Source organism: Brassica napus, chromosome C4 (genome assembly GCF_020379485.1).
Source record: "Brassica napus cultivar Da-Ae chromosome C4, Da-Ae, whole genome shotgun sequence".
Taxonomy (NCBI): domain Eukaryota; kingdom Viridiplantae; phylum Streptophyta; class Magnoliopsida; order Brassicales; family Brassicaceae; genus Brassica; species Brassica napus.
Genome location: NC_063447.1, coordinates 56,210,035 through 56,222,675, shown reverse-complemented (window position 1 = coordinate 56,222,675; position 12,641 = coordinate 56,210,035). Strand labels below are relative to the sequence as shown.

Here is a 12,641-nt window from a genome sequence, read left to right as displayed (position 1 = left end):
TAAAAATAGATTTTCATGTGATGTTATAAAATATGTACATATTTACATGTTTCTACTTTTGGTCATTTTTGTTCGGTTTATTCGGTTTAATCGGTTATAAACCAAATCATATCTAAATCCTACGGTTTTTATAAAATCATATCCATTCCGTTTATATGGTATATACCAAAACCACACCACATTGTCTATTACGGTTCGGTTCGGTTAGGTACGGTTCGGTTTTACCATATTGGACAGGCCTAAATGTAGAGGTTTAAATATAGAGACATTATAGAAATATTATATTTAACACGGCCGTGTCACAAGCACTGGATTAACTTTGATTGCTAAAATAATTTGAGTAATTGAGTAAAATAAGAGGAAAAAACAAAAAGAGAAGAAAATATAGTTTTATCGTTGATATTAATTGTTTTTTTTTTTCTGTAACACTATCGTTGATATAGTTTATTTTCGTTTCTTCTTTAGTATGAGAGATGTATAGAGTAGGATTATTGGTTAGAAACCACAACAGTTTTCTAAAAGAAAAAAGAAATTAATATTATAGTATTTGTTTCTTATATTTACTTATAGTAAATAGACATCAATCTATGAAAATTTTAAAGGGTTATTTGTGAAATAGCCAACAAAAAAAAAGAAATTAGTTTTATAGAGAGAAAATAGAGAGAGATAAGAAAAAAAAAAGAAGAGATAAAGTGTGAAATTGGTTAGTTAGTTAAATTTGGGTTTTTGTTTGGTTATTGAATGCAAATTTCCAATTTTAAATTTGTTGTTAAAAGTTCTGCAGTAAGATATTTTTCTTTTTTTTTTCTATTTTAATTAATTTTTCTTTCTTAAACGATGAGAACCCTTCCTATATATTACCAATTCTCTTCAGCTTTTTAAGGCCTTGATTAGTAGAACGTGAGCATTATGCTGCAGGAGCCGTATGCTTTTAATAAACTGTTTAATAGGATTATTGGTAAAGCAGTATGAGTATGCTATTTAAAATTATTATAAAAATTAGTATATAATATATTTCTAATATATATATACATAAATATATTGACATATAAAATTAAAAAGATATATAATTAATTAATTTTATTTATTTTATTAAATAATTTAAAAATTATTTTTTTTATCAAAAAATATTATTTTAAAATAAATTTTATAATTAAAATATCTATTTTTAAAAATAATTTTCAAATTTAAAATAAATTATATTATATAAATTAAATTTTATTTTATATGTGAAATACTATTCAAAAAATATATTTTTATTGTAAATTAATTTCAGAAATCAAAATTTTATTTTCTGGATATAAAAATAATTTTCTGATATTATATTAACAGAAATTTTCTAGGATAGACCTAAGAAAAGTTTTTGTCACAAATATAGCCCTTAAGGATCAAAATGACCAAAATATTTTATTAAGGAGTATGTTTTTGGGTTTATGGTTTAGAATTTAGGGTTTAGGGTTTATGATTTAGGATTTAGGGTTTAGAGTTAAGGGGTGGGGTTTTGGGGGTTGATTTCAAATTTTAAAAACTTAAAAAATATTAAAATTTTCAAAATAAAAAAGTCTATTTTGGTCATTTTATTTTTTGAGGTTTATTTTTGTGACACAAAACTTAAAAATGTTTATTTGAGAGAATTGCTCTATTATTAAATAAAATAAATGTTGTGAACAAGAGATGAAATCGTGTTCTGTTGTATTATTATTTCTCATTCAAAGTGTTCCCTTATATAGGGGATACAAGAATCAGATAAAAGGAAAGTATACAAATCATTATCCAAAAAGGAAAAGGAAAATCTCCTAACGATAAACATGGATAGATAAATGGAAACATCCTAAAGCTAAGAGGCGGCCGACTCTCTCTCCTCTTGGGCCGCCGACTCTCTCTCTCTCTATGGGCCACGGTCTTTGGCCTTTGGCTTCTAGCAATCCACTTTGTTCATAACACTCCCCCTTGGATGCTAGAACCATATGGGCTTGTATCATGCACGATGTTGCCTCGTTAAAACCTCTCTAGGAAAACCAAAAACCCAAGGTGGGAAAAAATGGAAACCGTAGACAGGAAAAAGAGTACAACGCATGACACTCCCCCTGATGAAGTCATCACTGCAGATCCTTCAGCCGGCGCATTCCTATCTGATGAACCAGCTTTCTGAATGTTGAGGTTGGTTGGGACTTGGTGAAAAGGTCGGCTGAGTTGTCGCTGGATCGGACTTGGACTACTTGAACCTCCTTTGCCTTCTGTAAGTCGTGGGTGAAAAAGAACTTGGGTAGGATATGCTTGGTCCTGTCTCCCTTGATGTACCCTTCCTTGAGCTGAGCAATGCACGCTGCATTGTCCTCGTAGATGATTATTGGCTCCTCCTTCTCTTGTCCCACGGCTAGACCACTCTCTTTCAAGACATGGCCGGTCATGTTCCTCAACCAAACAAGCTCACGGCTTGCCTCATACATGGCTATGATCTCGGCGTGATTAGACGATGTAGCAACTAAGGATTGCTTTGTTGAACGCCAGCATATTGTTCCCTACAGTAGTGCTTCTTGGACCAGATCTAGAACTTGATAGCTCTTCCCCCTCCCTCACCTTACTCTTCGGCTCCACTATGTGTAAACACATATCCTGTTTGAGATCTAGCCTGGTGTGGGTCAGATAAGTACCCAGCATCTGCATATCCGACCAAGTTCTCTCCTGGCCGGTTGGTGTAGAACAAACCAAGGTCTTTTGTTCCTTGCAGATATCTGAACAGATGTTTCACTCCGTTCCAATGCCTTAAGGTCGGACATGAACCAAATCTAGATAGTAAGCTCACGGCAAAGCTTATGTCTGGTCTAGTATGACTAGCTAAATACATTAAGGCCCCAATGGCACTTAAGTAAGGCATTTCCGATCCGAGGGTTTCCTCGTCCGGTTTCTTAGGTCCGAATGGATCCTTTTCCAGGTCTAAGGACCTCACGACCATAGGACACGGTAAGGGGTGTGCCTGGTCCATATTGAATTGCTTGAGTATTTTCTGTGTATAAGTTCCTTGATGCACAAGGATGCCATTTGCTTTATACTCAAACTGTAATCCCAAACAGAACTTAGTTTTCCCTAAGTCTTTCATTTCGAATTCTTTCTTTAGACACTCGACGGTTTGAGAAATCTCTCCAGAGGTTCCTATTATGTTCAGGTCGTCCACATAAACAGATATTATAACATAGCCCTTGCTGTCGAATTTCTTTATGAATATACATGGACTTATTGGATCATTCTTATATCCCTCTTTGGTTAGGTACTCGGATAGCCGGTTATACCACATTCGACCTGATTGCTTTAAACCATATAAAGCTTTATTCAGCTTAATGCAATGTTGTTCTCGAGAACCTTTCTTATCTTTGAGCTCAATACCCTCTGGAACTCTCATGTGTATTTCATTGTCCAGTGGTCCGTACAGGTATGCTGTAACTACATCCATTAGGCGTAAATCAATGTTTTCTTTCACGGCAAGACTGATTAGATATCTCAATGTAGTCGCATCCACCACAGGGGAATAAGTTTCCTCATAGTCTATTCCTGGTCTTTGCGAGAATCCTTGTGCTACAAGCCGTGCTTTGTATCTCATTACTTCTCCTTTCTCGTTTCTCTTCCTTACAAAAAACCCATTTGTATCCCACTGGTTTGACATCTCTGGGTGTCAGGATTATAGGGCCAAAAACGCCTCTCTTTCTCAATGATTCTAACTCCACGTTTATAGCTTGTTTTCATTTGATCCAATCTGATCTTAGCATGCATTCTTGTATGGACGTGGGTTCTAGATCCTCATCTTTATCCATGATCTCAAGTGCTACCTTGTATGCAAATAAATCATCAACGTTGATATCTTTTCTGTTCCATTGTTTTCCAGACATCACATGGTCTATAGAGATCTCTTGGTTGTCCGGCTCTGGTGTCCCGTGAAGTCCAGCGTCCCGGACCTCACTTTGAGGAACGACCGGATCATCGGGTGTGGCCGGTACACTCGGCTCAACCGTCATGGTCGGCTCGACCGGTCCATCTATGTCCTGGACGGTTTCCTTGATGCTCTCGGTTCCAGCACCTTTCTTGGATTTCCGAGGCTGTTTGTCTTTGGAACCAATTGGTCTGCCACGTTTTAAACGTTGCTTAGACTCTGTAGCCACTTGACATTGTCCATCTTGGACGTCTAATCTTACAGGTGCATTACAAGCCGGGATGTGTGATATTGTCACTCTATTTGGGTCAGCAAATGTATCTGGCAGTCTATTAGCTAGCTCTTGAAGATGTATTATCTTTTGGACTTCTAAATCACAATCTTTAGTCCGAGGATCTTGCCAAGATGTTGATGGTCTAAACCATTCTAATTCTTTTGTTATCAACCGGCTGTTATCTCCCCCTAAGGACGGATATGTGGACTCATCAAACTGTGAGTCTTCGTATCTGGCCTTAAATAAATCACCGGTTGTTGGCTCAAGATACTTTATAATGCTTAGGGATTCATATCCTACGTATATTCCCATCCTCCTCTGCGGTCCCATTTTAGTTCTCTGTGGTGGAGCAATTGGAACGTAGACGGCACATCCAAATGTTTTGATGTGGGACACGTCTGGCTCATGACCCGTAAGTAATTGGGATGGTGAATATCTATGCTCACTAGATGGCCTGATGCGAATCAGTTCCGTTGCATGTAAAACTGCATGTCCCCATGCTGATACCGGAAGTTGAGACTTCATAAGTAATGGACGGGCTATCAGCTGGATACGTTTAATGAAGGATTCGGCCAAGCCGTTCTGTGTATGGACATGTGCCACGGAGTGTTCTACTTTTACCCCCATGGACATACAGTATTCATTAAACGCCTGGGACGTGAACTCACCAGCATTGTCTAGACGTATAGTCTTAAGTGGAAAGTCTGGAAAGTGTGCTCTCAGCCTTATCATCTGAGCAAGCAGCCGTGCAAAGGCTAGGTTCCGAGTGGACAATAGACATACATGTGACCATCTGGTCGATGCATCAATGAGGACCATGAAGTATCTAAACGTCCCACAAGGTGGGTGTATTGGTCCGCATATGTCCCCTTGGACCCTTTCCAGAAAGTTCAAGGTTTCTTTATTAACCTTGGCTGGTGATGGCCTAGTTATGAGTTTCCCTTGTGCACATGCTGCACATGTGAGATTTCGTGGGATCACTCCTTTAAACGTGTGCCCTTGTGAATTCAACATCAATTTCCGCATCATTCCTGTTCCGGGATGGCCAAGCCGGTTATGCCATAAAGTGAATAGCTCTGAGGCATTTGCCTCGATCATACTGATCCTTGCATAGTAAAGACCAGTAGACATTGCGGGCATGGTCTCTAGGATCTTTTTATTGCCTTTGGTGATCAAAGTTATGTTAAGGAATTCTTTGTTTCCTTCTTCCCATGTTTCAAGGTGGAAACCATTCAACCTTATATCCTTGAAACTCAATAAGCTTCTTCTAGAGCTTGGGGAATACAAGGCGGTTTTGATCTCTAGGTGAGTGCCCTTGGGCATCATCACATAGGCCTGGCCGTGACCTTCAATCAGGCTGGCTTCACCCGCAATGGTTTGTACCTTTGCACTTTGCATTTTGAGACTCATAAAGTACCTTTTGTCTCTAAGGATCGTATGACTTGTGCCACTATCCACCACAAGTATACTCATCTCATCATTCATTTCTATAAATAAAATTTACTGAACTTTAGAGACTTCATAAAGTTTTAAAACTTTTATAAATGTCATTTCATAAAATAAAAACACCAAATCAAAGACATAAAGCAATAAGACAATGTGATTCGAAGAGAAAAAAAACTAGTCCTTTAGACAGTCGGATGTCTCAAAATCCATTTGGTCATCTTTGTTGCCGTCGGATTCATCATCAGCATCATATCCATATCATTTGTCGTCATGACCGTTCTCTTGGATCATGTTTGCCTCCGGGTTCTTGTTCTTGATACTCTCTTGATAGAGTTCGCACAAGTGTTTTGGAGTTCTGCAGTTCTTGGCCCAGTGATTGTCCATCCCGCATCTGTGACATAAAGACTTGGACGTGTGAGATGGTTTGGATATGCCACCTCGTCCACGGCCATAACTCCCTCGGCCCCGACCGTAATTGGAACCACGACCACGGTTATTGTGGTTTCCTCTTCGGCCGGTTGAGTAGTTATCTCGACCGTTATGGCTGTCACGCCTACGCCCCCTGTACCCACCACGGCCATGACCGTATGGTTTCCTGTTGTCTTGGGTGTAGTAGGTTTCTTTGGGATCTTTCTTTTCAACATCATGGGCTTCGGGTAATGGTGCTGTCCCGGCCGGTCTAGCTCCACTGTTCTTCATGAGAAGCTCATTATTTGCCTCGGCCAAGAGTAGACATGAGATCAGATCAGTATATGTGGCAAAACCTTTTGTTTTGTATTGCTGCTGCAATACAGAATTCGACTGATTGAAAGTCGTGTAGGTCTTTTCAAGCATCATAACATCAGACACTTCTTCACCACACAGCCTTAGTATTGAGACAATTTTGAACAAGGCTGAGTTATACTCGTCCACGGACTTAAAGTCCATGAATCTGAGATGCATCCAGTCGTGCCTTGCCTTTGGAAGCAACACCATCTTTTGGTGATCATATCTGTGCTTTAAAGCATCCCAAAGATCCAATGGATTCTCAATCGTCATGTACTGATCCTTAAGACCTTCTATGAGATGATGGCGCATATAACATATGGCCCTGTATCTATTCTTTTCATTCTCATTACTGTCCTCAGTGATGGTCTCACCGAGTCCCTTAGACTTTAGACTAATCCTTGTGTCTAGCGCCCACTGCAAGTAATTGTCTCCGGAGAGATTAAGGGCTGCATAGTCTCTGTTTGCTATTTTCGACATCTGATCCACATTATCATGCAAGACATTAGATTCATAATGGGATCACGTGGCCGCAGGATACAATCAAGCTCGGCCACAACACGTCTTATGCATTTATGATATCAAACAATACTAATCGACCATGGTGCTATCAGACAAGCCGCACGGCTATGTGAACAATCAATAGGTTCGGTTATGTAATTCATGGTGTGATCAATCCTAAAATTCAATTCTACATGTACCAGGAAGATTAATGCCACACGGCTATATGAGTTTTAATGCAATCAGATTCGAGATCAAGTGTTTTCTATATGCTGGCCGATCCTGTTTTAATCAGTTGTGAATGCAATACCATGTTCGGATTTATGCAAAACGATTTAAGCATTCTTATGATTCCTAAGGTTTCAATCTTTAAATTCTATCAACTTATGTTTAAGGTTTCAAGGCCTTAAGTATTTCATGTTCAGATAAATCGATTCAAGCAATCTAAACAATCCTAAACCTCAAATCAAATCAAAAATCAAGCAATCAAGATCAATCTTAAAATCGGCTACATGTTTCTTTTAGGGTTTAGGGTTTTCGATTCCTTGATTAGGGTTTGTCAATTTCAGATTCAATCAATCAACATTCAACCAGGTTCTAATTGGAATCGATTTTATGTTTCTAGTTCTAAGACTTGTCGATTTTAATCTCATGGTTTCTTTTAGGGTTTTATCAAGACATTGAATTAGGGTTCTTATTTTCTAGGTTCTCAGATTGTGTTTATACCTTTGTTTCGTAGGGGATTTAGAACCGGACCTCCTAAGAATGGATGGAACTTCGAGCTGAGATGATCGGACGTCTGCTGTCTCCTATCGGGTCGCGGATGGAGTCGATCGCGGCTGGAGGCGTCTCGGCTGCGAGCTGGACGGGGATCGGATCGTCTCGGGTCTGTCGCGGGGTTCGGGTTCGATCGCGAGCTGGTTGCGGTTCTTCTCGGTCTGGAACGTGATCTGAGAAGCTAGGATGGTTCTCCTGGGTTCTTGATGAACTAAGGACAAGTTTTAGGTTTGGGTTTTGGTTTTGGATCGCCGGCTTAGACTTTTGGGTTTCGGTTTTTGGTCTCAGGGTTCAGAGGCTATCGTGCTGATAACGTGTTGTGAACAAGATATGAAATCGTGTTCTGTTGTATTATTATTTCTCATTCAAAGTGTTCCCTTATATAGGGGATACAAGAATCAGATAAAAGGAAAGTATACAAATCATTATCCTAAAAGGAAAAGGAAAATCTCCTAAAGATAAACATGGATAGATAAATGGAAACATCCTAAAGCTAAGAGGCGACCGACTCTCTCTCCTCTTGGGCCGCCGACTCTCTCTCTCTCTATGGGCCACGGTTTTTGGCCTTTGGCTTCTAGCAATCCACTTTGTTCATAACAATAAATTAATTAATTATATATTTTCTTTAATTTTATAAATTATAAATACAAATGCTTTTCTAAAAGCTTCATTTGAGAGCATTGGTCAGATAGCATTCGGAGAGCATTAGCATTTAGTAAATGTTTTTATAAATACTTTTCTAACAATTGTTCGGATAATGTAGAACATTATCATTAAAATTAACACAATTTCCGTCTTATTTTCACCGGGATTCACCGGACCGAACTCTTTATTTGGGGGGGGGGGGGGGGGGGGGGTTCCTCAGTCCGTCGTTATTTTCACCTTCTTCAACTGCACCAGTCGCAGGACTCACATCCTTAATTTATGTGCATACTGAGAAAAAGAACAAACTTTAAAAGTGTGAAATTTCGTAGTTCAAAAGAAAATATTCGGTCATAATCTTATTCATTATTAACATGTGCATACAAACACTGACAAACACACACATAAAATTGAACACAAACACATTAAAAACATAAACAAGACCATCTTATATCTTATTCTTTTATTTTTATCATACTTTCACCAATTTTTCACATAACATCGCTCGTGTATCTTATACGCCAATTGTCACGATCGTATATCTCTCTGTCAGACAGCTTGGGAGCATATCCTTTCTCACGATGGCCCTCGAAGTAGCATTTGTGGAGAGACTCTTTTGAATCAAGAAACTCGCTTAGCCATTTCCCAGATGACCTTATATATCGTTTCATGTTGTCATTGAAATCGACATGATAAAGCCCGAACCTGATTTTATACCCTTTCTCCCACTCAAAGTTGTCCATTAAAGACCATATGAAATAACCCTTCAGCCTCACATTGTACATCCTGCGAACCATCCATCAACATAATTTTCATATATATCTTTGATTCGGACAAAACTCGGTTAATTATAAATGTAAGAAAAGGGTCAAAGATACGTTGGTGAACTATCGCAATTATAAAAAATAATGAAGTAAATGTATTAAGTTAGTGGTATACCTGATGGCTTTGCCCATAATTAAGATGTGACTCTTGATGAACTCTTTTCTCCCGTAGTCGTTTAAGGCTTCCTCTAAGGTCTTGGTCCCATCGTCGAGCTCGTCCATCCCTACCAATTAAATTTACCAAAACCCATCATATCATCGTACTAAGTACACACACACACACATTTTGCAAAACATATATTATTTGGTATATTGCTAATTGGTTACCATTCTCCATAATGTAAATCTCTGGGTCCATATATTCATCTTTGATATGTCTCATCAGATTCATCAAACCCGCTGGATATATTACTATACCCATTGCCGTTGACTGCAAATTAAACAATATATATAGGTTGTACGTAACTGATTTATTTGATTGGTCGAAGAATGAAAAAGAACCATTTTCAGCTGAAATATTCTACTAGCAAAACAAAACCAGTAGATAGGATTTAACATAATCCCTGATAAATTTTGTTCCAGTGAAAATCTATACTATATACATTACTTATGTTCTTGTATAATGTGTATGTTGATATGAAAAAAAAAATGCACACATGTTTTAGGAGTTTTTATCCGGAGTACCTTGAGATGTGGTGAATGGTTTTGGTCAACTACAAAAACCAAGAAGAAGCAAAGATATCATTATTTAAAAATGAAAGTAATGTTAATTATTCAACTATTATATAAGCTAAAGAATCATTTCATGTCAAGGCGATTAAGGTTGGCACCTGTCCAGTTTACACGCATGTCGGAATGATAACTAATCTGCGATGAATTAACAGTGGCGAGTGGGGTAGAGAAGAATGCTCCATAGTAATTTATTCCGACGTAGTCCAAAGAGCCTCTTAGTCTCTTAGATTCTTCTGGTGTAAATGCTTTCACTCGGCTTGTGGTACCTTCTAGCATCTCCTTTGGATACTGTCCATACACGAGAGGGCGAAGAAACCTGTCCACACGTAGCCCAAAAGGATTAGATATCACATCTTATATATTTAATCAAACATTATAAAAACAACAACTCACCAGCCGAGTTGGTACTCGAGGGAACGTCTTGCTGACTCGACATCTTTACTTGAGTTTGGATCTTTAGGCTCGAACCAGTGAGACACCAACACTATTCCAATTTTTCCTCCTCCCTCTTGGCACTATATGTATTTTTAACATAACAAAAAAATAAACTCGAACAATTATATAATATAGAGTTTATGGTTTAAGGTTAGGGTTTATTTATATGAAAATTTCTAACAATAACCTTTTTACATTTTCGGAATTCTTCAACAGCAGCAACATGAGAAAGGATTTGGTTACGACCAACTCTGTAAGGCTCTTCGGATGAATCTCCTGAGGGGCATTTGATGACTTCAAATGGAGAGCACCGTCCTGGCGCTTTCTTACCTTTTGAATAACCCGCAACACTATATACCGATGGCTCGTTAAATGTTGCCCAGTTCTTAACCCTATCTCCAAATTTATCGAAGCAGAACTTTGCAAACTTCCGGAAATCCTCACTACATTAGAGGTTATTCAAACTAAGTTGATAGCAAGAAGAATGATTTTAAAATCCTGAAAAATTCTAATAGACATATTTACTTACACAATTTGTTCGTTTAGAAAACCTCCGTATTTCATTTCTAGAGCAAGTGGAGATTCCCAGTGAAATAGAGTTATCGCTGGCTGAATTCCTTTCAATTATTATTACAAATCATGTTGAAATAATTAGGTGAAAAGATTCAAGTATATATGAAAATAAATCATAGGTAATAAAATGATTACCATCAGCTATAAGTGCATTTATAAGATCGTCGTAGAACTTCACCCCCTCCTCGTTGACACCTTTCTCAATTGATCCATCTGAAAATTAACATATATACACAAATACGTGAGTTAAAAAAAAATATTGATTCTTTACTTTTTGCAATATAGATTTTAGATTAGAAAAATATGTGGTTTGATTGATTAATTACAAGGACTAGTGTGATGGACTTACAAGGCAAGACTCTGGTCCATGAGATTGAGAATCTGAACCCATTCGTTTTCAACTCCTTCATTAATTTTATATCATCCTATAATATACCATATCCCACGCAGTATTTTCAATATGTATTTTATGAAAACAAAGTCATTCAATAAAATCTAAACCCACTGTAAACAGTGACGTACCTTGTAACGAGTATAGAAGTCGACTCCGACATCTCCATCACTACGTTGTTCAACCTTGTCTGGAAGATACCACATCAACGATGATATATTTTAATTTTTGTAGAATAGAGTCCAAATTCATAATCACTTTACAAGGAACAGAAGAACAAATAAATGTAATTTATACCAGGAAACATGTGTGTAAATTCATCCCATGTTGTCAAGCCTCTCCCTGATCCCTTTTTAGCACCTTCAACCTAAAACCGAAACCAATAAAAATGATAGGATTATTTTATCTATGTTACAATGTATGTGAATATAATGTGTATATTATCTATTTAATGTATATTGACCTGATATGCGGAAACGGATGTTCCAAAGATGAAATCGTCAGGGAAATCTTTCTTGTGGACCTCAAACTCGGGTCCAATGATGGTGCCCAAGTCTTCATCATCTAGGTTGACCTGCGGTATGTCTTCGCTCTCTTCCGGTCCAATCACGGTGCCAAGGTCGTCTTCGAATGTATTGTGAGGTCCAATGACGATACCGAGATCTTCATCACTTGGTTGAGGCCTAGCTTCAGCGTTGAAGCTAAGGGTAGTCGTTAGGGCTAAAAACCCTAAGAAAAGAGTGAGGGTAGTAGTCATTCTAGATATGAGTGGTTTTCTTGTGAACGTTATTAGTGAGTTGTTATGGTTCTTAATTCTACTTCCAATGAGTCTTCTATTTATAGAAAGGAAGCTTCAACTGATGTGCTTTTTTTCTTTTGAACACCGCTTCAACTGATGTGTAAGTGAAAGGGAGTTCGTGATATTTTACTTCTGCTGCACTAGTATTTTGTGGGACATCATTGGTCAGGCTATTGAAGAAGTTTTAGTATTGTATACTCTCTATATATATATTCCTTACCTTTTATGGTATTGTTTGTCAAATTCATCATCAAACTAATTTTTGTTAATGTTAGTTCATGTTTTGGATATGAGATCATATTTATTTATTATACGTATACCTTTCAAAGAAAAGCTTGTAGATTGTTCAGAAAAAGAGCTGGCAGCTCCGATATAGATAGGCTTTTTCTCAAAAAAAATGATCTTCTATATGTGGTTTAGAAATAAAAACAAGCCATTGCTCAAATCTTCAATGTAAAAATTTTCCTTCAAATTTTCTTTAGTTTTTAAAATACTTATTATACTATTAGTAATATTTATGAATTTTTCAAGCGTCATTTTCCAGTACAAAGCACGAA

The 12,641-nt window shown here is 37.6% G+C and overlaps 2 protein-coding genes across 2 annotated transcripts; both read right to left on the bottom strand.

Annotated features, from left to right (window-relative positions):
- Positions 1 to 2,469: 2,469 nt before the first annotated feature.
- Positions 2,470 to 6,683, bottom strand: LOC125586200. Its single transcript, XM_048756042.1, has 3 exons — positions 6,438 to 6,683; positions 5,966 to 6,362; positions 2,470 to 2,597 (listed from the first exon to the last, which is right to left on the bottom strand). Exons 1-3 carry the CDS (start codon positions 6,681 to 6,683, stop codon positions 2,470 to 2,472), a joined length of 771 nt encoding a protein of 256 aa, XP_048611999.1.
- A 1,979-nt stretch (positions 6,684 to 8,662) lies between these two features.
- LOC106353640 (beta-glucosidase 33) lies at positions 8,663 to 12,126 on the bottom strand. The gene is made up of 13 exons (XM_013793412.3): positions 11,749 to 12,126; positions 11,583 to 11,652; positions 11,417 to 11,475; positions 11,244 to 11,319; positions 11,030 to 11,107; positions 10,851 to 10,938; positions 10,509 to 10,764; positions 10,280 to 10,401; positions 9,985 to 10,202; positions 9,839 to 9,867; positions 9,482 to 9,584; positions 9,270 to 9,378; positions 8,663 to 9,116 (listed from the first exon to the last, which is right to left on the bottom strand). Exons 1-13 carry the CDS (start codon positions 12,040 to 12,042, stop codon positions 8,822 to 8,824), a joined length of 1,797 nt encoding a protein of 598 aa, XP_013648866.1. The 5' UTR covers positions 12,043 to 12,126; the 3' UTR covers positions 8,663 to 8,821.
- Positions 12,127 to 12,641: the final 515 nt, after the last annotated feature.

What these genes read in the sequence shown, in the direction of transcription:
- LOC125586200 (XM_048756042.1), bottom strand. Translation starts at nt 6,683, where the DNA reads ATGACGATTGAGAATCCATTGGATCTTTGGGATGCTTTAAAGCACAGA. An exon ending in CTTTCAATCAGTCGAATTCT is followed by an intron (nt 6,363 to 6,437) that starts GTATTGCAGCAG and finishes CTCTTGGCCGAG; the next exon opens with GCAAATAATGAGCTTCTCAT. An exon ending in GTGCGAACTCTATCAAGAGA is followed by an intron (nt 2,598 to 5,965) that starts GTATCAAGAACA and finishes GTTTACACATAG; the next exon opens with TGGAGCCGAAGAGTAAGGTG.
- LOC106353640 (XM_013793412.3), bottom strand. Translation starts at nt 12,042, where the DNA reads ATGACTACTACCCTCACTCTTTTCTTAGGGTTTTTAGCCCTAACGACT. An exon ending in ATTTACACACATGTTTCCTG is followed by an intron (nt 11,476 to 11,582) that starts GTATAAATTACA and finishes GGTATCTTCCAG; the next exon opens with ACAAGGTTGAACAACGTAGT. An exon ending in AAATGCACTTATAGCTGATG is followed by an intron (nt 10,939 to 11,029) that starts GTAATCATTTTA and finishes AATAATTGAAAG; the next exon opens with GAATTCAGCCAGCGATAACT.